Source organism: Arachis duranensis, chromosome 6, assembly GCF_000817695.3.
Source record: "Arachis duranensis cultivar V14167 chromosome 6, aradu.V14167.gnm2.J7QH, whole genome shotgun sequence".
Lineage (NCBI taxonomy): Eukaryota > Viridiplantae > Streptophyta > Magnoliopsida > Fabales > Fabaceae > Arachis > Arachis duranensis.
Window position 1 is genome coordinate 44,158,712 of NC_029777.3, and position 25,738 is coordinate 44,184,449.

A 25,738-nucleotide genomic window follows, 5' to 3' on the forward strand; every position below is an offset into this window, starting at 1 on the left:
ATTTGGACCATTTTCACTGAGAGGATGGGATGTAGCCATTGACAACGGTGATGCCCTACATACAGCTTGCCATGGAAAGGAGTAAGAAGGATTGGATGAATGTAATAAGGAAGTAGAGATTCAAGAGAAGCACAGCATCTCCATACGCCTATCTGAAATTCCCACTATTGATTTACATAAGTATTTCTATCCCTTTTATTTTCTATTTATTATTAATTTTCGAAATCATAAACCAATTTAATCTGCCTAACTGAGATTTACAAGGTGACCATAGCTTGTTTCATACCAACAATCTCTGTGGGATCGACCCTTACTCACGTAAGGTATTACTTGGATGACCCAGTACACTTGCTGGTTAAGTTGAACGGAGTTGTGGAAAGAAAAAGCTTCTCTAACAGTACCTGGAACTCTTGTATCACAATTTTGTCCACCATCATGCGTATGCATAATCCACACGTTTGCAAAGCCCTGGATGTTAGCTTTCCAATGCAACTGGAACCAGCTCATTTGGACCTCTGTAGCTCAAGTTATGATCGATTGAGTGCGAAGAGGTCAGGGTTGACAGCTTCGCAGTTCCTTCAGCTTCTTGTATTCCTTCCACTTTTGCATGCTTCCTTTCCATCCTCTAAGCCATTCCTGTCCTGCAATCTCTGAAAACACTTAACACACATATCATGGCATCGAATGGTAATAAGAGAGGATTAAAATTAGCTAAATTAAGACCAAAGAAACATGTTTTCAATCATAGCACAAAATCAGGAAGGAAAATGTAAAACATGCAATTTACATGAATGAGTGTGAGAATAGTGGATAAAATCCACTCAATTAAGCACAAGATGTAGCAGAAAATAGTGGTGCATCACCTTACCTTTTATCTTCCATTGTTAACCAATTTTGAGCCTATGCTTAACCCATTTGCTCTTAATTTTAGCACATTACAAGCCTAAAGAAAAAGACAATAAATGTTCTTTATTTGGATATTTTATTAGCTTAGGCTAGTAAGTGTGTGTGTCATTTAAGTGTGGGGAAACTTGGGACATTGATGCACGAAAACTTGTCTCACAACAATTTTCTCTCGGCAAGTGCACTGGATTGTCATCAAGTAAAAACTCACTATAAAGTGAGGTCGAATCCCACAGGGATTGGTTGGTTGAGCAACTTTAATTGGAGAATTGTTCTAGTTGAACAAAATCATAATTGAATTGAAGTTGCAGAATGTAAATTGGCAGGAAACTTAAAGTGCAAGAAATATAAATGACAGAAATTAAATTGCAGAACAATAAGAGCATAAACTTAAATTGCAAGAAATTAAAATGCAAAAGCTTAAATTGCAAGAAATTTAATGGGAATGGGGATTAAGCATGAAATGAAAGAGCAGATTATAATGAGAATGGGTAAGATCAGAGTAGGGGATTCATTGGGTTTCAGGAGATATTGAACTCTCCGGATAAAATCATTTTCATCTCTTCCTCAATCAATGCATTCATTGACTTTGCTTGTCAATCTTAGATGATTGGATCCAGATGTCTTGGCTCACCAATCTCTCTAAGCATGAACAATTGCCAAACATCTTGATTTAATTACTCATGGGAAGAGTTGAAGTTCGGTCACGGATTACACCACACAAATTCATAGATCAAAGTATTGGTAGGATTAAATGTCACAATATCCATCCAACCCCCAATCTAATCCAATGTGAGAAAGCGTTTCTAGCATAAATTCCTTATCCCTCTCTCAAGGAGCAGAGGAATTCCAAATATGGGTAGCTTCTCTGTCAAGATAACTACCCAATTGAATCAAGATCGAAAGCTTTCTAAAAAAATCAAGAGAAAAGAAAGAAGAAGAAGATGAAAACTATTATGGATCCATTGAATTACAATAGAGCTCCTTAACCCAATGAAAGGGGTTTAGTTGTTCATAGCTCTCAGAATGGAAAATGGAATTTAAAGATACATTGTAGAATTGAAAGAATTGCAGAAAAGGAAAATTGGCAGAGTTCCAGTATTAGTCTCCCCGTAAGCTCCCTCAACAACTTGAATTCTAAGCTATTTATACACTTTCTTCCATTGATCATCAATCTCTGAATTGGGCTTTTGGACTTTGTTGTGGTTGATTTAATTGGCTTCTAATGCTATTGAAAGGAGAGGAGTGCTCGATTGAAGAGTTCTGGTGTCCACGTTTGGGTCCACGGTTGAGGGTAAATGTTGGGCCAAACATGTATTTGAAAATTGAGTGCTGGTTGCTGTCATTGGCGATTGACTCAACGTTGGAGTGCCAACGTTCTTCTACCCACGCGTACGCGTACCTTGTGCGTTTGTGCATTTGGGTCCAGAATACGAATCCACGCGTCCGCATAGGCTACGCGTGCGCATGGATGCAAAAATTCCCAAATCTAGTTCTTGAAAGCTTTTCGAACACGTTGGCTTTTGCGTTGGACTGGCAATGTTCCCTCCAACATTGGCCTATCCACGCGTGCGTGTGACCTGTGCGTGCATGTGGATCATCAAAAGTTAAGCTTGCGTGTACGTGCTGTATACGCGTACGCGTCTAGCACTTTCTCAAATGTAAACTTTTGGAACTCAGATCGCACACGTTGGCCACCAACATTTGAGGTAGCGTTATTGGTCCAACGTTACTCTATCTACGCGTACTCGTTTCCAATGTGTGCACGTCGCCTCAATTTTTCCCAATTTTTAGAAAGCATATTTTAGCAAAACGTTGGGGGTAACGTTGGCTTGCCAACATTCCCTCCAGCGCGGGCACCAGCAAATTATGCAGACTATGCCTCCCTCTCAACGATGGAGGCAATGTTGGTGGCCCAACTTTGGTCACCAATGTTGCCTCTCCTTCTTCATTCCATGGCCATTCCTCAACTTCCTTCCATGCTTTTCTTCACCTATCATAAAGAGAAACATGCATGAAAGGCTTGCTAACATCATGAGAATATGTATCTTTCTTAGCACATAAGTGATTATGACAAAACTCTCATGAAAAAGCATCAAATTAACTATGTTTGCATGAATTTAAGTATGCATGATTTTTCAATCCAAATGCTTGCTTATGATGCAAGAAAGTGTAGAAAACTTAATAGAAACAAAAGAAAAAGGCTAGTGAAACTAGCCTAAGATGCCTTGGCATCACAATACCAAACTTAAATCTTGCTTGTCCCCAAGCAAGCACTGAATTATGAGAAGAATGAAGGGAACAGAAGGTAATACATATCCACATCAGCAAGTAACTTAAATTGATTCATGGGGTTGTATGCAGAGAATGGTGCAGCTCACTTTTTATTGATCCTTAGGTAGGGAATGTCTCCTTTAAGCATCAACTAACATACTGCTATGACCTCTTATTATTCACTCCTCCTTGGTAATTGCTTTTCTTTATTTTTCTTTTTCTGTGAACTTATTTCTCACTTGTAGCTTATGTCATGTGTTGTAGCAGCTTTTTAGCTTATTTGCACTAAACACATATTCACCACAGACACTTAGCTCAAAATTCTTCTTAAGGCATTGGTGCCCAGTACCTCCTTGGGTTAATAAATGCGTTGTAACTAGGTTGCTCTTGATAATGGACTTTTGGTTGATAATCTCGGGTTAGTTAACCAAAGATACCAAGTGTTAAGGCACTCCATAAAACCTAATCATCCAAGCAGATCCTAGTACAAAGACACCACAGGCATATATCTTAAGGTCCAAGCTATTAGTGTCTAGCTTTATTCTTTGTTTCTTCCATTATTGTTGCCACTTTTGGCTTTTCTTTTTCTTTCTTTTTATTTGTTTCTCTTTCTTCCAATGATTTCTTATTTGCTAAGATTCATAGACAGCAGCCAAGTTGACATTTAAAGAGGGACAATCTACCTTTTTATTCATTATTAGTGAGCTACCTAAACCATCAGACATGTATACCACCACTCAATCTTTATTTCTTCCTTGCCAAATGGAACTATTTCACTTCTGTTCAAACATTTTCTTTATTTAATTAAAACAAGAGACAAGCATACATTCAAGCAAGTGAAATTAACTCAGACACTTAGACTAAACACTTATTTGGAATTTAAAGAAAACAAATAACAGGCTTCAGTCATAAGTATACTATTCAGCAGGGTGTATTCAAACTTCCAATATTAGCAATTCAAGGTACAACCAATTAAGTGACAATACAACCTTTTGGAATCTTCTTTGTTGTTCATCACCCTTCCTAACCTTGGTATTCTCTTTCTCCCTGGATGATGGTGAATAGCTTACCAAAGGTTTGATTGTCTTCCTGCAAAACTATTAGAAGTTGCTTGTTCCCCAAGCACTTGAGAAATGGTAAGTCTATAAATATGCTTGTGATTTTTAGAACTTAAGTTGGTGTATGAACACCAAACTTAATTCCTTTCTTACTTCTAAATGTAGCAAGGTGAACATACATGTGAAACTGCAAATGCTTTTATTAAAAAGTTAAACTATGAATGAAAATAAAAAATTTGTCAAGTAGTTTCTTTGATTGCTTGGAGCTTCTAACCTGTTATAATGGAAAGTGCAATGTGCTCTTTAGGGAAGTCTATGGTGAAACACCAAACTTAGAATTGCACATTCATCTCTGAATTTCTTTGGTGTGCAACACCAAACATAGCTCCTTGCAATGCAGAGAAGCCTTCTTAACTCTTTTATTAACTAACTATGAAAAGAAAGTTACCTTTGGTTAGGTTGCCTCCCAACAAGCGCTCTTTTAACGTCACTAGCTTGATGGTTTGCTCTCTCAGTTGAGTTTGTATTTTGTCTTGGGCCTTTCCTTCATATCACCCAGATAGTGCTTGAGTCTTTGTCCATTTATAGTGAAGGTTTCCTGTGATTTCTCTTCCATAATTTCTATATATCCATAAGGAGAAACCTCGGTGATAAGAAAAGGTTCTAGCCACCTTGACTTTAGCTTTCCAGGAAATAACTTTAGCTTTGAATTGTAGAGGAGGACACTCTGTCCTTCTTTAAAGCTTCTTGGTGCCAATTTGACGTCATGTCTTTCCTTTGCCATTTTCTTGTAAATTTTGGCATTTTCGTAGGCTTGGCATCTGAATTCTTTTAATTCTTGCAGTTGCAAGAGCCTCCTTTCACCAGCAACTTTACTATCAAGATTTAGTAACTTGAGAGCCCAGAAAGCTTTGTGTTTGAGTTCCAATGGCAGATGACAGACCTTCCCATACACCAATTGATATGGGGACATCCCAATTGGTGTTTTGAAGGTTGTCCTATACGCCCAAAGAGCATCGTCCAATTTTTTTGACCAGTCCTTTCTTGAAGATCCTATAGTCTTCTCTGGGATCCTTTTCAACTCTCTGTTGGATACCTCTGTTTTCCCACTTGTTTGAGGGGTGATAAGGTGTGGCCACCTTATGCTTTACTCCATATCTCAAGAGTAGAGTCTCTAATGGTCTATTGCAGAAATGGCTTCCCCCATCACTAATAAGTGCTCTTGGGACTCCAAACCAACTAAAGACATTCTTTCTGAGGAATTTATGACCACCTTATTATCATTTGCTGGGGTTGCAACGGCCTCCACCCACTTAGATACATAGTCTACTACCACTAAGATATACTTATTTGAGTATGAGGTTGGGAAGGGACCCATGAAGTCAATCCTCATACATCAAACAAGTCAAGTTCTAGGAAGAATTGCTGTGGCATCTCATTTCTCTTGGGCAAGTTCCTAGCTCTTTGGAACTCATTGCGATTCTTCACTAACTCTCTAGCATCCTTGAAAATAGTGGGCCAAAAGAAACCGCACTGCAACACCTTGGCTGCGGTTCTTTCTCCTTCAAAGAGCCCTCCACAGCCAAAGCCATGACAGTTCCATAGGACCTCCCTTCCCTCTTCCTCTGGGATGCATCTTCTGAGTACTCCATCCAAGCACTTTTTGAAAAGATAAGGTTCGTCCCAGGTGAAGTATTTAGCATCATTAATGATCTTCCTCCTCTGATGCTTGTTAAGTTCCGGAAGCACCTCCCCAGTGGCTTTAAAATTGGCAATGTTCGCAAACCAGGGTGCCTTGTGAACCAACATTTGCTACTCATCAGGAAAACTCTCATTTACACTTGGGCTTTGTGTGCTTTCTTCTCCACAAGGAATTCTTGAAAGATGATCTACTACTTTGTTCTCCTCCCCTTTCTTATCTCTAATCTCAATATTGAACTCCTGCAACAACAAGATCCACCTTATCAATCTTAGTTTTAATTCTTGCTTGGAAAATAAATATTTAAGTGCTGTGTGATTAGTAAAAACAATCACTTTAGAGTCAATGAGATATGATTTAAATTTATCAAATGCAAACACTCTTGCCAACAATTCCTTTTCAGTAGTGGTGTAATTCTTTTGAATGTCATTAAGGACCTTGCTGGCATAGTATATGACATGCACCAAATTATCTTTCCTCTGTCCTAACACTGCCCCAATTGCAAAGTCTGATGCATCACACATCGGTTCAAAGGGCAAATTCCAATCAGGTGGAGTAATGATAGGAGCTGAGGAAAGTTTTTTTTCAAACTTTCAAAAGCTAGCATGCACTTTTGATCAAATACGAAAGGTGTATCGGAAACAAGTAGATTACTTAAGGGCTTGGCAATTTTTGAAAAATATTTGATAAACCTTCTGTAAAAGCCAGCATGTCCTAAAAAGCTTCTAATTGCCTTGACATTGCAAGGTTGGGGTAATTTCTCAATTACCTCTACCTTGACCCTGTCCACCCCAATGCCCTTTTTGGAGATCTTGTACCCAAGAACCACCTTTTAAGTGACCATGAAATGGCACTTTTCCCAGTTTAGAACCAGGTTGGTTTCTTGACATCTCCTTAGCACTAGAGCAAGGTGGTGCAGGCACTTAGAAAATGAGTCTTCAAATACAGAAAAATCATCCATAAACACTTCTATAAATCTTTCAATCATGTTAGAGAATATGGAGAGCATGCACCTTTGGAATGTTGTAGGTGCATTGCACAATCCAAAGGGCATTCTCCTATGTGCAAAAACACCATAGGGACAAGTAAAAGAAGTCTTCTCTTAGTCTTTAGGATCCACTACAATCTGATTGTAGCCTAAATATCCATCCAAGAAGCAATAATACTCATGTCCAGTAAGTCTCTCTAACATTTGATCCATGAAGGGCAGAGGGAAGTGATCCTTCCTTGTGGCTTCATTGAGCTTCCTATAATCTATGCACATGCAGCATCCAATCACTGTTCTTGTTGGTAACAATTCATTCCTTTCATTTGGCGCAACAGTGATTCCTCCTTTCTTTGGAACTACTTGGACAGGGCTTACCCAGGGGCTATCTGAGATTGGGTAGATGACCCCTTCTTGCCACAGTTTCATAACCTCCTTTTGCACTACTTCTTTCATGGCTGGGTTCAACCTTCTTTGGGGTTGGATGGAAGGCTTTGCATCTTCTTCCAACAGAATCTTATGCATGCACATGGAAGGGCTTATCCCTTTTAAGTCAGCAAGAGTCCATCCAATGGCATTTTGGTGCTGTTGCAGTACTTTGATTAGCTCTTCTTCTTGTTCTTGACTGAGGGAAGAATTGATTATTACTGGATAGCTTTCATCACTTCCCAAGTATGCATACTTGAGGGTGGAAGGTAGTGCTTTCAGTTCAAGTTTGGGTGCTTCTTTCTCCTTTTTCCTTTCCTCTAGTGTGCTTGGGATGGGCACTTTAGCAGCTTTGATATCAGCAACCTCGATGCCTAGTGTGGAATCCTCTTCTGTCACTTCTTCAAGTGTTTCTTCAAATGTTTCTTGCACCACAATTTCCCCTACATCCAACCTCATACATTCTTCTAATGACTCCTGTGGGTAGCTCATGGCCTTGAACACATTAAACACCATTTTTTCATCATGTAACCTAAGGGTAAGTTCACTCTTTTGGACATCAATGATGTTCCCAATAGTGGCTAAAAATGACCTTCCCAAAATTATTGAAGCTTTGGCTTCTTTCTTCATATCCAATACCACAAAGTCAGCAGGGAAGATGAAGTTTCCCACCTTCACCAATAAGTCTTCTACTATTCTATGAGGGAATTTGAATGACCTGTCTGCCAATTGGAGAGCCATTCTTGTTGGTTTGGCTTCCTCAATCTTCATTCTTTTCATCATTGTTAAGGACATCAAATTTATGCTGGCTCCCAAATCACATAAGGCTTTCTCCACTATGATTTCTCCTATAATGCAAAGGATTTGGAAGCTTCCTGGGTCCTTCATTTTTTGAGGCAGTTTGTGTTGGATGATAGCACTACAGTCTTTAGTTATAACCATAGTTTCATCATTCCTCCAACTTCTCTTCTTAGTCATTAATTCATTTAGAAACTTAGCATATAGTGGCATCTGCTCTAATGCTTTAGCGAAGGGAATGTTGATCTACAACCTCTTGATAACCTCTAGGAATATGGAGAATATGCGGTCTTTTGCATTCTTCATCAACTGTTGAGGTTAAGGAGCTTTTGGGACATATGGCCTTAGGACTTCTTTTTCTTCTGATGGATTGAAAGCATGTGTTTGTGTTTCTTTCTTGTCACTTGAACTTCCCTCTGCTTCCTCCTCTTGAGTTTCCCTTGAGGTCCCTTTCAATTCCTTTCCACTTTTGAGGGTAATAGCTTTGCATTCCTCTCTCGAAGTTGTCTTGGTGGCATTACAAGAGTTAAGGCCAGGGGCTTGCTTGGATAAGTATCCAATTTGTGCATCAAGTTTCCTTAAATGGCAGCATCTTGATTTTGCAGATTGGATCTCACTTCCTCCTTGAAATTTTTCATGTCTTGAGACTCCTTGCAAAGATTGGTGAGCATAGCTTCAATCCTCGACAGCTTATCTTCAGATGGTGGATTGGTAGCTGAGTGTTAAGGCTGATTGGCTTGGGCTTGATATGGTTGCTGAGAGGAATTATTGTATGGGTGTTGATATGATCTTGGATTGAATTATTGGTAAGTCTACTGGTTAGTGTTATGAGGTTTCTGATTTTGGCCTTGGTTTTATTGGTTTCCCCACCCAAAGTTTGGGTAGTTCCTCTAACTATGGTTATAGGTTTTTGCGTATGGATTATGAGTTTGCCTAGATGAATTCCCAAGGTAATTGACTTCCTCCCAGTTAACTCCTTCCTCTGTGTCCAACTCTCCTTTGAGTGATGGTTAAGTATCGATGGCTTCAGCCTAATTCTTCTTCATTTGCTTGGTCAATTCAGCTAGTTGCTTAGCGATCATCTTATTTTGGGCTAGGATTGCATCTATGTTATTCAGCTCCATGACTCCTCTTAGAGGCATAGAAATACTTATTGTCAGCCACTGTTTCTATGACATCAATGACTTCTTCAATAGTCTTCTTCTTGTTAAGGGAGCCTCCAGATGAGTGGTCCACAGCTTTCTTTGATTCTTAGGAAAGCCCTTCATAAAAGATGTGCAGTTGCACCCACTTATTAAACATATCAGGGGGCATTTCCTTGTCAAATCTTTGAATCTTTCCCATGCTTTATATAAGGTTTTACCATCCTGCTGTCTGAATGTCTGCCCCTCGGTTCTCAATCTATTCACTCTTTGAGGAGGGTAGAACCTTGCTAAGAATCTATTTACCACATCTTCCCAGGTTATCAAGCTTTCTTTGGGAAATGATTCCAGCCATTTGGATGCTTTGTCCTTCAAAGAGAATGGAAACAGTAACAATCTATAGGTGTCAGGATGAACACCATTAGATTTAACCATATCACAAATCCTTAGGAATGTAGTGAGATGCTGATTAGGGTCTTTTTGGGCACTTCCTCCGAAAGAACAATTGTTTTGGACAAGTGTGATAAGTTGAGGCTTCAATTCAAAATTATTAGCATGGATGGTTGGCTTTTGAATCCTGCTCCAACAATTCCCAGGATTGGGATTAATGTATGAACCCAACACTCTCCTCTCTTGTCCAGCAGGGTTAGCTGTACCTCCTCTGGCATGATGGTTTACCTCTCCTTCATGATGGTTATCCATATCATCCTCCATGTCTATATCCAAGTCTTCCTCCTCTTCCTCTTCACCAATAGCCTTCTTTCCTCTTCATTCCCTCCATAATCTAAGGAAGGTCCTCTCCGGTTCACTATCAAAAGAGGTTGAGGTTTCCCTTCTTCTACCTGCATACAATAAACAAGTACAAGAAATAAGAAGTGCAGAGTCCACTAAAATAGAGTATAGTTAGCTTGGTTAGAGAAATTTATCAAATGGTTAATAGGTTAGCTTGTTGGAAAGTAAGGAAATAAAGAAAAATAAAGAGAAATAACTAAAATTGCATAAAGTAAAATTAAACAGCTGAAATTGAAATTCACTTAAACAAAGAAAAGAAAAAATGATTAATTTAGTTATCCTCTAATTTACTAATTGTCAGTTCAAAACCAATCCCTGGCAACAGCGCCAAAAACTTGATGCACGAAAACTTGTCTCACAACAATTTTTTACCAACAAGTGCACCAGATTGTCGTCAAGTAAAAACTCACTATAGAGTGAGGTCAAATCCCACAAAGATTTGTAGGCTGAGCAACTTTAATTAGAGAATTGTTCTAGCTGAACGAAACCAGAATTGAATTGGTGTTGCAGAATATAAATTGGCGGGAAACTTAAAGTGCAAGAAATGTAAATGACAGAAATTAAATTGCAGAACAATAAGAGCAGAAACTTAAATTGCAAGTAATTAAAATGTAGAAGCTTAAATTGCAAGAAATTAAATGGGAATGGGGATTAAGCATGAAGTTAAAGAGCAGAATGTAATGAGAATGGGTACGATCAAAGTAACGGATTCATTGGGTTTCAGGAGATATTGAACTCTTCGGATCAAATCATTTTCATCTCTTCCTCAATCAATGAATTCATTGACTTTGCTTGGCAATCTTAGATGACTGGATCCCAATATCTTGGCTAACCAACCTCTCTATGCATGAACAATTGCCCAACATTTTGATTTAATTGCTCATGAGAAGAGTTGAAGTTCGGTCACTAATTACACTACACAAATTCAAAGATCCAAGTATTGGTAGGATTAAATGTCATAATATCCATCCAACCCCCATTATAATCCAATGCGAGAAAGCATTTCTAGCATGAATTCCTCATTCCTCTCTCAAGGAGCAGAGGAATTCCAATTATGGGTAGCTTCTCTGTCAAGACAACTACCCAATTGAATCAAGATCGAAAGCTTTCTAAAAAAATCAAGAGAAAAAAAAGAAGAAGAAGATGAAATCTATTATTGATCCATTGAATTGCAATAGAGCTCCCTAACCCAATGAATGGGATTTAGTTGTTCATAGCTCTCAGAATGGAAAATGGAATTAAAAGATACATTGTAGAATTGAAAGAATTGCAGAAAAGGAAAATTGGCTGAGTTTCAGTATCAGTCTCCCCGTAAGCTCCCTCACTAACTTGAATTCTAAGCTATTTATACATTTTCTTTCATTGATCTTCAATCTCTAAATTGGGCTTTTGGATTTTGTTGTGGTTGTTTTAATTGGCTTCCAATGCTGTTGAGAGGAGAGGAGTGCTCGATTGAAGAGTTATGGTGTCCACGTTTGGGTCCACGTTTGAGGGTAAACGTTGGGCCAAACATTTCTTTAAAAATTGGGTGCTGGTTGCTGTCATTGGCATTTGACTCAACGTTGAAATGCCAACCTTCTTCTACCTACACGTACGCGTGCCTTGCGCGTTTACGCATTTGGGTCCAGAATACGCATCCATGCATGCGCGTAGGCTACGGTGCGCGTGGATGCAAAAATTCGCAAATCCAGTTTTTGAAAGCTTTTCGAAGACCTTGGCTTCCGTGTTGGACTGGCAACGTTTCCTCCAACGTTGTCCTATCCACGCGTGTGCGTGACCTGTGCGTGTGCATGGATCATCAAAAGTTAAGCTTGTGCTTCCGTGTTGGACTGGCAACGTTCCCTCCAACGTTGTTCTATCCACGCGTGCGCGTGAGCTGTGCGTGTGCGTGGATCATCAAAAGTTAAGCTTGTGCGTACGCGCTGTATACGCGTACGCGTCATTGGGCCTTTTCAAATGTAAAATTTTGGAACTCAGATCAAGCACGTTGGCCACCAACATTTGAGGCAGCGTTGTTGGTTCAACGTTACTCCATCTACGCGTACGCATTTCCAATGCGTGCGCATGGATTCTTAAAATTTCCAATCCACGCGTGCGCGTACAGCACGCGTGCGTGTACAGCACGCGTGTGCATTGCCACAATTTTTCCCAATTTCCAGAAAGCATATTTTAGCAAAACGTTAGGGGTAATGTTGGCTTGCCAACGTTCCCTCCAACGTGGGCTCCAGCAAATTATGCAGACTCTGCCTCCCCCTCAACGTTGCTTCTCCTTCTTCATTCCATGGCGATTCTTCATCTTCCTTCCATGCTTTTCTTCACCTATCATCAAGCAAAACATGCATCAAAGCGTTGCTAACATCATGAAAATATGCATCTTTCTGAGCACACAAGTGATTATGACAAAATTTTCATGAAAAAGCATCAAATTAATTATGTTTGCATGAATTTAAGTATGCATGATTTTTCAAATTGGGTACATACTCATATATTAAATGTTTAAACCATATGCATTGGTACCTCTGTATATGATTGATCAAAAAAAATGAAGAGAGAAAAAAAAAGAAAAATAAAAAGAAGAAAAAATAGAAAAGGAAAGAAAAAGAAATACAATGCAAAGGGGACAAAATGCCCCAAAGCAAAGTTCAATAAAAAAATAAATCAATGCATATGTGTGGTGATAAAAAAGAAAATGCATGAGTATATGAAATAGTGAAGAATGGGTAGTTAGGTTAGCACTTAATTTGTTTAGGTTGCCATAGGTTAGGTGGGAAGCTTAGGTTAATCAAAGATTTGAATTTCAAGCTCACTTGACCATATGCATCCCTACCTTTATCCTAGCTCCATTACAACCTATGAATATGCCCTCATGATAAATGTATGCATGCATCGAATAATTGTTGATTGTTAGATGAAAAAAAAAATCTTGGAAAGCATGATTAGGGGAGAATTGAGTGAATCAACCCCCAAACACTTGAGTGACTAGAGCGGATACACATCTGGTGAGGGTTCAATTGCTCAATTACAAGTCTCCACCATGATCACCCCTTTCCTTGCATGTTTATAAATCTTTTTGATAATTCAGTACAATTGTGGGTTTGATTTGATTTCTATTGTTTTAGCCGTTATGCTTATATATGTTTCCTTGAAAGTTGATTTGTCTTAACTAAGCAATTGCATTCATATAGATAGTTGCATTTATATAGGTTGCATGTAGTTTATTTGCATTGAATAAATGTTGATACCCTTTGTCTCCTTCTTGATTCTAGCATGAGGACATGCTACGGTTTAAGTGTAGGGAGGTTGATAAACCCCATTCTTAGGGTTCATCTTGTGTTGATTTGAGGGGATTTTATCACCTTTTTCCATATTTATTCAAGGAAATAGCATGGTTTTGTAAACTTTCCCTTATTTGTTCTTAAGTGTGAAAACATTCTTTTTAGGCAATTAATTGCTAATTTTAATTCATCTTTGATTCCACTAGATGCCTTGATGTGTTTGTTAGTGAATCCAGGTTGAAAAGGCTAGGAATGGGTTGAAGGATTGAGGTGAAAAGCATGCAAAGTGGAGAACACATTGGAAATCAAGGATTTGGAGTGCTGACACCGACGCGCACATGCAACATACGCGCACGCGTGGATAGAAAAAAGCCGAGTGACGCGTACGCGTGACCCATGCGTACGCGTCGATGCTCACACGTGACTTCATTAAAGTGAAAATACTGGGGGCAATTTATGAGCTTCCCAGGCCCAATTCCACTGGATTCCAGAGACTATTTAATGCGAAATTGAAGTTTGGACAAGGGAGGAGCACATAGTTAAGTTCTGTCATGCTTTAGTTAGTTTCTAGAGAGAGAAGCTCTCTCTTCTCTCGAGAATTAGGTTAGATGTAGATTAGGATTTCTAAGATCTTGGTTTAATTCATGCTTTTATTTACTTTTCCTCTCTAATCTCTTGTTCTTCTACCTTTGCTTCTCCAGTTTAATATTTTACTCCTTGTAATTGTTTTCTTTGTTGTTGATGCACTCTTGTTCCTTCTATTTTCCCTTCAATGCAATTTATGTTTGCTTTATTTTATTTTTGACTTGAGTTGTTGTTGTTAATTCCTTACAATTAGTAGTTGTGGATTTATATTTCTTGCAATCTTGTTTACTTTTCTTTTGTGCCTTCCAAGTGTTTGACAAAATGCTTGGAAGGATGTTAGAATAGATTTTTCTTCTCTTGGCTTGAGTTGAGTAATTAGTGACACTTGAGTTATCAAACTCTCTTGTTGATTGATGATTGGAAGTTGCTAGTTGACTTTAAGGCTATTAAAGCTAGTCTTTCATTGTGATTAGACTAGGACTTGTGTTCTCAAGTTGATTATCTCCACTTGACTTTCTTTCATAGTTAGAGTTTAACTAAGTGGAGCAATGGACAATTCTCATCACAATTGATGATGATAATGAGGACAAATTCTAGTTCTCATACCTTGCCAAGAGCTTTCTTAGTTGTTAGTTTAATTCCTTTTGCCGTTTACAATTCTTGCTCATTATTTCAAAAACCCCAAAATACACAACCCATAACCAATAACATGAACACTTTCCTGTAATTCTTTGAGAGACAACCCGTGGTTTAAATACTTCGGTTTATTTTTATTGGGGTTTGTAGTTGTGACAAACAAATTTTTGATTGAGGAATTGTTTGTTGGTTTAGAACTATACTTGCAACGAGGTTTTTATTTGTTAAATTCTTTACCGATAGACAATTTCCATTCTTCAGTGTACACACACTACTTAGTGCGCCTTCTGTTAAGAGTGCCCGCACGCCATGTGCGTGGGTGCACCCCTGTATTTCTTGCGCTTTGTGGGTGCGCACCCGCTTTGTGCGTACGCATGCGATCCCTTTTTCACGCACTCTATGCGAGCGCATAACCCTGCGCATCCACACACCAGCTTACACTCCTCCTGATGGCATTGGCACGCCATGTGCGTATGAACCCCTGCTAATTTTTGCTTCTATGCATGTGCAGATGTGTGTGCACACGCACACATGACCCGTTCCCAAGTTTCTTAAAAAAAAAAATTCAGTCACCTGTGTGAGTGCACAGCCTTGTGCATTCGCACACGATCGTACACCCCTTCTGTTAGTAGCGCTTGCATGCCATGTGGGTCCACGTCCTCCTTTGTTTTTCTTCCTGTTGGTGCCAGGGCATCTTGACTAGTTTTACTAGCCATTTTTTGTATGTTTTAGGTTAGTTTCATGCATTTTCTTAGGCAATAAGCAAGTATTTTGTTGAATACACATTCATACCTTAATTCAAGCAAACATTATGAATTTTGAACACTTTCATAAGAATAATACAAGAATTGAGTGAAAAGAATGAATGATGCATCATCTCATGATTAGAGCAAAACTTTGAGGCACCCTGCTTGTTTGATTTCAGGTAGCAAGAAGCAGAGACACATGTTAGTAGCAACGTTAGTGCCACTAACGTGAGTACTAACATGTAAGAGAGGAAGGCTTGGAAAGTTAGTGCAAAAGTGAATACCACTAACTTCAACGAAGGGGAAGGAGACCCACTAACGTGGGCACTGATGAGCGGATATTTTATACGCTTTTTGGGGGTAATTTCATGTAGATTTTAGTATGTTTTAATTAGTTTTTAGTAGAATATTATTAGTTTTTAGGCAAAAATCATATTCCTGGACTTTACTATGAGTTCGTGTGTTTTTCTATGATTTCAGGTATTTTCTGGCTGAAATTGAGGGAGTTGAGCAAAAATCTGAGTTAGGCTGACAAAAGGACTGCTGATGCTGTTGGATCCTGACCTCCCTGCACTCGAAATGGATTTTTTGGAGCTACAGGAGTTCAATTGGCGCGCTCTCAACGGCGTTGGAAAGTAGACATCCAGGGCTTTCCAGCAATATATAATAGTCCATGCTTTGCGCGAAGATAGACGACGTAACTTGGCGTTATGTTTTAATTAGTTTTTAGTAGAATACTATTAGTTTTTAGGCAAAAATCATATTCCTGGACTTTACTATGAGTTCGTGTGTTTTTCTATGATTTCAGGTATTTTCTGGCTGAAATTGAGGGAGTTGAGCAAAAATCTGAGTTAGGCTGACAAAAGGACTGCTGATGCTGTTGGATCCTGACCTCCCTGCACTCGAAATGGATTTTTTGGAAAGTAGACATCTAGGGCTTTCCAGCAATATATAATAGTCCATGCTTTGCGCAAAGATAGACGACGTAACTTGGCGTTGAACGCCAAGTACATGCTGCTATCTGGAGTTAAACGCCAGAAACACATCATGATCCGGAGTTGAACGCCCAAAACACGTTATAACTTGGAGTTCAACTCCAAGAAAGGCCTTAACTCGTGGATAGCTTTAGTCTCAGCCCCAGCACACACCAAGTGGGCCCCAGAAGTGGATTTCTGCACCAATTATCTTAGTTACTCATATTCTGTAAACCTAGGTTACTAGTTTACTATTTAAACAACTTTTAGAGATTTATCTTGTACCTCATGACATTTTCAGATCTGAATTACATACTTTTTGACGGCATGAGTCTCTAAACCCAATTGTTGGGGTGAGGAGCTCTGCTGTGTCTCGATGAATTAATGCAAGTATTTCTGTTTTACTGCAGCGTCTTGATGAATTAATACAATTACTTTTGTTTTCCATTCAAACACGCTTGTTCTTATCTAAGATGTTCATTCGTGCTTAATTATGAAGAAGGTGATGATCCGTGACACTCATCACCTTCCTCAATCCATGAACGTGTGCCTGACAACCACCTCCATTCTACATCATATTGAATGAGTATCTCTTAGATTGCTTAATCAGAATCTTCGTGGTATAAGCCGGATTGATGGCAGCATTCATGAGAATCCGGAAAGTCTAAACCTTGTCTGTGGTAAAACTAATAAAAATATACTAAAAACTAACTAAATCCTACTAAAAACATACTAAAAACAATGCCAAAAAGTATACAAATTATCCGCTCATCAGATGGGAAGTAGCCATTGACAACGGTGACACCCTACATAGAGCTTGCCATGGAAGGGACCTCGCGTGTGGGAAAAGGATTTCAAGGAAAAGTTGAGATTCAGAGGACAAAGCATCTCCAAAACTCCAACATATTCTCCATTAATAAAGTAACAATTTCCTTATTCCAAATACTTTGACTTCTTATCATTAAATCCAATTAATCTTATTGGCATCTTGACTAGGATTAATAAAATAAACATAGATTGCTTCAGACCAATAATCTCCGTGGGATCGACCCTTACTCACGTAAGGTATTACTTGGACGACCCAGTGCACTTGCTGGTTAGTTGTGCGGATTACAAATTCGTGCACCAGGCACTAACGTAGAAGAAAAGGACAACTTCAAAAGTGGGTGCAAAGGTTGGTCCCATCAACTTATTCAAAGCAAGGTAGACCCACGTTAGTGGTCACGTTAGTGCCACTAACGTGGGCATTAACGCAGAAGAAAGGGCCAGCTCCGAAAGTGGATGCAAAAGTTTGTCCCACTCACTTGTTCGAAAGAAAGAAAACCAACGTTACTGGCCACGTTAGCGCCACTAATATGGGCATTAACGTGGAACAAACGGGCACAATGAAAAGTTAGTGCACAAGCGAGTGGCACTAACTTGTTCGAAACTAAAAGTGAAAAGTGAGTGCAAAAGTGAGTGCCACTCACTTCTTCGAAAGCTAGAAGACCCACGTTAGTGCCACTAACGTGGAGATGAAAGCTGCATAAAAAGTTAATAGAAAAGTTAGTTCCACCAAATTTTGATAGGCCAAGAAGGCCTACGTTAGTGGATACGATAATGCCACTAATGTGGGGGTTAACGTGAAGTACTAACCTGATGAGCGGATAATTTATACGCTTTTTGGCATTGTTTTTAGATACTTTTTAGTAGGATCTAGCTACTTTTTAGTATATTTTTATTAGTTTTTAAGCAAAATTCACATTTCTGGACTTTACTATGAGTTTGTGTGTTTTTCTGTGATTTCAGATATTTTCTAGCTGAAATTAAGGGACATGAGCAAAAATCTGATTCAGAGGCTGACAAAGGACTGCTGATGCTGTTGGATTCTGGCCTCCCTGCACTCGAAATAAAATTTTTGGAGCTTCAGAAGTCCAAATGGCGCGCTCTAAACTGCGTTGGAAAGTAGACATCCAGGGCTTTCTAGCAATATATAATAGTCCATACTTTGCCCGAGTTTAGATGACACAAACTCGCATTTAACGCCAGCTTTCTGCCCTATTATGGCATTAAAACGCCAGAAACAAGTTGCAAAGCAGAGTTAAACGCCAGAAACAAGTTACAAACTGGCGTTTAACTCCAAGGAAGACCTCTACACGTGAAAGCTTCAATGCTCAATCCAAGCACACACTAAGTAGGCCCGGATGTGGATTTCTGCATCATTTACTTATTTCTGTAAACCTTATTAACTAGTTTAGTATAAATAGAACTTTTTACTATTGTATTTACATCTTTGGACGAGCTTTTGGAACATCTTTGATTATTGTTAGTCCTTAGACATTGGGGGCTGGCCTCACGGCCATGCCTACCTTATTTTCACTTAAGTATTTTCAACGGTGGAGTTTCTAGACACCATAGATTAAGGTGTGGAGCTCTGCTGTTCCTCGAGTATTAATGCAACGTACTATTGTTCTTCTATTCAATTCATGCTTATTCTTATTCTAAGATATTCATTCGCACTTCAACCTGATGAATGTGATGATCCGTGACACTCATCACCGTTCTCACTTATGAACGCGTGCCTGACAAACACTTCCGTTCTACCTACGAAAGCTAGAGTATGTATCTCTTGGATTCCTGGTCCACAACGCATGGTTGCCTCTCCTGACAACAGAGCCTTCCATTTCGTGAGAACAGAGTCTTCGTGGTATAAGCTAGAATCAATTGGCAACATTCTTGATATCTGGAAAGTCTAAACCTTGTCTGTGGTATTCCGAGTAGGATCTGGGATGGGATGACTGTGACGAGCTTCAAACTCACGACTGTAGGGCATAGTGACAGACGCAAAAGGATAGTAAATCCTATTCATACACGATCGAGAACCAACAGCTAATTAGCCATGCGGGAAATCGTAGAGGACCATTTTCACTGAGAGGACGGGAAGTAGCCATTGACAACGGTGACGCCCAACATACAGCTTGCCATGGAAAGGAGTATGAAGGATTGGATGAAGGCAGTAGGAAAGTAGAGATTCAAAAGGGATAAAGCATCTCCATACACTTATATGAAATTCCCACCAATGATCTACATAAGTATCTCTATCTTTATTTTATGTTTTATTTATATTTTAATTATCAAAACTCCATAACCATTTTAATCCACCTGACTGAGATTTACAAGGTGATCATAGCTTGCTTCAAGCCGACAATCTCTGTGGGATCGACCCTTACTCACGTAAGGTTTATTACTTGGACGACCCAGTGCACTTGCTGGTTAGTTGTGCGAAGTTCTGAAAAAGAGTGATATTACAATTGTGCGTACCAAGTTGTTGGCGCCATTGAGATCACAATTTCGTGCACCAAGTTTTTGGCGCCATTCAGATTAGGTAATTTTCTTTTCAAAATTTTTATTTGTTTGTGTTTTTCCAAAAATAATTTTCATAAAATCCAAAAAAATTAATAAAATCATAAAAATAAAAAAAATAATGTTGTGTTTCTTGTTTGAGTCTAGAGTCAAGTCTTGAGTTTGGTGTCAATTGCATGTTTTTAAAATTTATGCATTTTTCAAAAAATTCATGCATTGCATTCTTCATGATCTTCAAGTTGTTCTTGATAAGTCTTCATGTTTGATCTTTAGTTTTTCTTGTTTTGTGTCTTTTCTTATTTCTCATATGCATTTTTGAATTCTTAGAGTCTAAACATTAAAAATTTTTAAGTTTGGTGTCTTGCATGTTTTTCTTTTCTTGAAAATTTTAAAAAATAAGTCTTGATGTTCATCTTGATCTTCAAAGTGTTCTTGGTGTTCATCTTGACATTCATAGTGTTTTTGCATGCATAATTGGTTTTGATCCAAAATTTTCACGTTTTGGGTCATATTTGTATTTTTCTCTCTCATCATTAAAAAATTCAAAAATAACAAAATATATTTTCCTTATTTCTCTCGTAAATTTCGAAATCTTTGGGTTGACTTAGTCAAAAATTTTTAAAATAAGTTATTTCTTGTTAGTCAACTCAATATTTCATTTTAAAAATTTATATTTTCAAAATCTTTTTTCAAAATCAAATTTTTTTCATTTTTTTCTTTGTTTTTTGAAAATTTTAAAACTGATTTTCAAAATCTTTTCTTTAACTCCATTTCAAAATTTCAAAAACTTTACTAACAATTAATGTGATTGATTCAAAAATTTGAAGTTTGTTACTTTCTTGTTAAGAAAGGATCAATCTTTAAATTCTAGAATCATATCTTATGGTTTCTTCTTAGTCAAGTAATCAATTTTAATTTTAAAAAACAAATCTTTTTAATTCCCTTTTCAAATCTTTTTTTAAAATAAATTTCAAATCATATCTTTTTCAAAATGAATTTCAAAAATATTTTCTAACTTCCTATATTTTCAAAATTGATTTTCAAATCTTTTTCAACTAACTAATTGACTTTTTTGTTTGTTTTACTATTTCTTATCTTTTTCAAAACCACCTAACTACTTTTCTCTCTCTAATTTTTGAAAATCACCTTCCCCTTTTTCAAAATTCTTTTTAATTAACTAATTGTTTTAAATTTTAATTTTATTCTATCTCTTCTCTTACTTTTCGAAACTAAGATCATAAATAAAATAAAAAATATTTCTCCTCTCTCTTCTTTTAATATTCGAATTCTCTCTCTCTCTCATCTCCTTCTATTTATTTATTCATTTACTAACACTAATCTTCATCTTAAAATTCGAACCCTCTCTTCTCCTCTGTGTTTGAATTTTTCTCTTCTCCTTATTCTATTCTTTTCTTCTTCTACTAACATAAAGGAATCTCTATACTGTGACATAGAGGATTTCTCTTCGTTTCTGTTCTCTTCTTTTTTGTATGAGCAGGAGCTAGGACAAGTACATTCTTATTGAAGCAGATCCTGAACCTGAAAGGACTCTGAAAAAGAAGCTAAGAGAAGCTAAAGCACAACAATCCAGAGAATACCTTACAGAGAATCTCGAAAAAGAAGGAGACATGGCCGAACCCAACAACAATGCAAGAAGGATGCTTGGTGACTTTACTGCACCAAATTCTAATTTACATGGAAGAAGCCTCTCAAAATCCCTGCCATTGGAGCAAACAATTTTGAGCTAAAGCCTCAATTAGTTTCTCTGATGCAACAGAATTGCAAGTTTTATGGACTTCCATCAGAAGATCCTTTTCAGTTCTTAACTGAATTCTTGTAGATCTGTGATACTGTTAAGACCAATGGGGTTGATCGCGAGGTCTACAGGCTTATGCTTTTCCCTTTTGCTGTAAGAGACAGAGCTAGAGTATGGTTGGACTCTCAACCTAAAGATAGCCTGAACTCTTGGGATAAGCTGGTCACAACTTTCTTAGCTAAGTTCTTTCCTCTTCAAAAGCTAAGTAAGCTTAGAGTGGATGTTCAAACCTTCAGACAGAAAGAAGGTGAATTCCTCTATGAAGCTTGGGAAAGATACAAGCAACTGACCAAAAAGTGTCCTTCTAACATGCTTTCAGAATGGACCATTCTGGATATATTCTATGATGGTCTGTCTGAATTATCTAAGATGTCATTGGACCATTCTGCAGGTAGATCCATTCACCTAAAGAAAATGCCTGCAGAAGCTCAAGAACTCATTGACATGGTTGTAAATAACCTTCATGTACACCCCTGAAAGGAATACTGTGAGTAATGAGACACCTCAAAGGAAGGGAGTTCTTGAAATTGGCTCAGAACAAAATATTGACTCAGCAAGTCAATATGATTTCTCAGAGTCCGAATGGTTTGCAAAATGCATCCAACAGTACTAAAGAAGCATCTTCTGAAGAAGAAGCTTATGATCCTAAGAACCCTGCAATGGCAGAGGTGAATTACATGAGTGAAGCCTATGGAAACACTTATAATCTCTCATGGAGAAATCATCCAAATTTCTCATGGAAGGAACAACAAAAGCCCCAACAAGGCTTTAATAATGGTGGAAGAAATAGGTTTAGCAATAGCAAGCCTTTTCTATCATCCTCTCAGCAATAGACAGAGAATTCTGAGTAGAGCACCTCTAGCTTAGCAAACATAGTCTTTGATCTATCTAAGGCTACTCTAAGTTTCATGAATGAAACAAGGTCCTCTATTAGAAATTCGGAGGCACAAGTGGGATAGCTGAGTAAAAGAGTCACTGAAACTCCTCCTAGTACTCTCCTAAGCAATACAGAGGAGAACCCAAAAAGAGAGTGAAAGGCCATAACCTTAGAACCCAAAAAGAGAGTGAAAGGCCATAACCTTACTTGGTGTGGCCAAATGCACAGAGGAGGAGGAGGACGTGAATCCCAGTGAGGAAGACCTCATGGGACGTCCTCTGGACAAAAAGGAGTTCCCAATTTAGGAACCTAAGGAACCTGAGGCTCATCTAGAGACCATAGAGATTCCATTGAACCTCCTTTTACCATTCATGAGCTCTGATGACTATTCATCTTCTGAAGAAGATGAAGACATTATTGAAGGGCAAGTTGCCCAGTATTTAGGAGCAATCATGAAGCTGAATGCCAAGCTATTTGGTCATGAGACTTGGGAGGATGAGCTTCCATTGCTCATTAAGGAACTGAATACCTGGGTTCAGCACACTTTACCTCAAAGGAAATAGGATCCTGGTAAATTCCTAATTCCTTGTACCATAGGCACCATGACCTTTAAGAAGGCTCTATGTGACCTGGGGTCAGGCATAAACTTAATGCCACTATCTGTAATGGAGAAACTAGGAATCTTTGAGGTACAGGCTGCCAAATTCTCATTAGAGATGGCAGACAATTCCATGAAAAAGGCTTATGGACAGGTAGAGGACGTGCTAGTAAAGGTCAAAGTCCTTTACATCCCTACTGATTTCATAATCCTAAACACTGGAAAGGATGAGGATGAATCCATCATCCTTGGAAGACCCTTCCTAGCCACAACAAAAGTTGTGATTGATGTTGACAGAGGAGAGTTGGTCCTTCAATTGAATGAGGACTACCTTGTATTCAAGACTCAAGGTTCTCCTTCTGTACACATAGAGAGGAAGCATGAAAAGTTTCTCTCAATGAAGAGTCAAACAAAGCCCCCAACAAACTCTAAGTTTGGTGTTGGGAGGCCACAACCAAACTCTAAGTTTAGTGTTGAACCCCCACATTCAAACTCTAAGTTTGGTGTTGGGAGATTCCAACAATGCTCTGAACATCTGTGAGGCTCCATGAGAGCTCACTGTCAAGCTATTGATATTAAAGAAGCGCTTATTAGGAGGCAACCCAATTTTATTTATCTATGTTATTTTTATTTTTTTAGGTTGATGATCATGTGGAGTCACAAAAATAATTGCAAAGATTCAAAAAAAATCAAAAACATCATTAAAAATAGCACACCTTGGAGGAGCAACTTACTGGCGTTTAAACGCCAGTAACGGTAGCAGAATGGGCGTTTAACGCCCAGTCTGGCACCATTCTGGGCGTCAAACGCCAAAAACAAGCACCAGACTGGCATTAAATACCAGAAACAGGTTACAACCTAGCATTTAACGCCAGGAAAGGAATAAAAGCTGGCGTTTAACACTAAAAACAAGCAGCAATCTGGCGTTAAACACCAGGATTGCACTGTAAGGGCGTTTACACGCCTAATAAGAGCAGGGATGATACATCCTTGACCCCTCAGGATCTGTGGACCCTACAGGATCCCCACCTACCCTACCTCTCTCTCTCTCTCACTCACCAATCAAATCATATCCTATTCCTTATATTCTCTTCACCAATGACCTCCATACCTCTTCCCCAAAAACCCCACCCACCTCACTTTAAAAATTCAAACACTTTTCCCTCCCAAACCCAACCCTAATAACCAAAACCCAACCCTTCCCTCACCTCTATATAAACCCCTCACTACTCCATCATATTCACACAACACAAACACCTTTCCCCCCTCTTGGTCGAACCTCGTATACCCTCCATCTTCTCTATTTTCTTCTTCTTCCCCTTCTTTCTTTCTTCTTTTGCTCGAGGACGAGCAAAAATTTTAAGTTTGGTGTCGTAAAAACATTGCTTTTTGTTTTTTCATAACAATTTATGGCACCTAAGGCCGGAGAAACCTCTAGAAAGAGGAAAAGGAAGCCAAAAGCTTCCACCTCCGAGTCATGAGAGATGGAGAGATTCATCTCAAAGGTCCATCAAGACCATTTCTATAAAGTTGTGGCCCAGAAGAAGGTGATCCCTGAGGTCCCTTTCATGCTCAAGAAAAATGAGTATCTGGAGATCCGACATGATATCCGAAGAAAAGGTTGGAAAGTTCTTACCAACCCCATTCAACAAGTCGGAATCTTAATGGTTCAAGAGTTCTATGTCAATGCATGGATCACTAGGAACCATGATCAAAGTATGAACCCGAATCCAAAGAATTGGCTTACAATGGTTCGGGGGAAATACTTAGATTTCAGTCCGGAAAGTGTAAGGTTGGCGTTCCACTTGCCAATTATGCAAGAAAACACACGCCCCTACACTAGAAGGGTCAACTTTGATCAAAGGTTGGACCAAGTCCTCATGGACATATGTGTGGAAGGAGCTCAAAGGAAAAGAGACTCAAGAGGAAATCCGGTTCAATTGAGAAGACCGGACCTTAAGCCTATAGCTAGAGGATGGTTGGAGTTCATCCAACGCTCCATCATTCCTACTAGCAACCGATCTGAAGTGACTGTACATCGGGCCATCATGATCCATAGTATCATGATTGGGGAGGAAGTGGAAGTTCATGAGATCATACCCCTAGAACTCTACAAGGTGGCTGACAAGTCATCCACCTTGGCTAGGTCAGCCTTTCCTCATCTCATTTGTCATCTATGCAATTTGGCTGGGATTGACATAGAAGGAGACATCCTCATTGAAGAGGACAAGCCCATCACTAAGAAAAGGATGGAACAAACAAGAGAGCTCATTTATGGACCTCAACAAGAGCATGAGGAAGATCCTCATCAAGAAATCTCTGAGATGCCTCAAGGGATGCAATTTCCTCCATATAACTATTGGGAGTAACTCAATACCTCCTTGGAAGGCTTGAGCTACAACATGGACCAACTAAGGGTGGAGCACCAAGAGCACTCCATCATTCTCCATGAGATTAGAGAAGATCAAAGAGCTATGAGGGAGGAGCAATAAAGGAAAGGAAGAGACATAGAGGAGCTTAGGCGTTCCATTGGTTCTTCAAGAGGGAGACGCCACCCACACTAAGGTGGACTCATTCCTTAATCTCCTCGTCTATTTATTTTCTATTTTCGGTTTTTGAGCTTTGGTAGCACGAAATTGTGATCACTACAACTTCGCACAACTAACCAGCAAGTGTACTGGGTCGTCCAAGTAATAAACCTTACGCGAGTAAGGGTCGATCCCACAGAGATTGTTGGTATGAAGCAAGCTATGGTCACCTTGTAAATCTTAGTCAGGCAAACTCAAATGGGTATGGTGATAAACGAATAAAA

At 38.8% G+C, this 25,738-nt stretch overlaps 1 protein-coding gene and 2 non-coding genes across 3 annotated transcripts; 1 reads left to right on the forward strand and 2 right to left on the reverse strand.

The window, feature by feature from the left end:
* Nucleotides 1–6,047: 6,047 nt before the first annotated feature.
* On the reverse strand, nt 6,048–8,233 carry LOC107493724 (uncharacterized). The gene is made up of 5 exons (XM_016114780.1): nt 7,298–8,233; nt 7,125–7,188; nt 6,704–6,856; nt 6,270–6,502; nt 6,048–6,176 (listed from the first exon to the last, which is right to left on the reverse strand). The coding sequence occupies exons 1-5, from the start codon at nt 8,231–8,233 to the stop codon at nt 6,048–6,050; spliced, it is 1,515 nt and encodes a 504-aa protein (XP_015970266.1).
* Nucleotides 8,234–9,443: 1,210 nt separating this feature from the next.
* Nucleotides 9,444–9,546, forward strand: LOC127740181 (small nucleolar RNA R71). The gene has a single exon (XR_008000862.1). It is a non-coding gene; the product is annotated as a small nucleolar RNA R71 (small nucleolar RNA).
* Nucleotides 9,547–21,658: 12,112 nt separating this feature from the next.
* LOC127740388 (small nucleolar RNA R71) lies at nt 21,659–21,766 on the reverse strand. The gene has a single exon (XR_008001065.1). It is a non-coding gene; the product is annotated as a small nucleolar RNA R71 (small nucleolar RNA).
* Between the last annotated feature and the right edge of the window lie 3,972 nt (nt 21,767–25,738).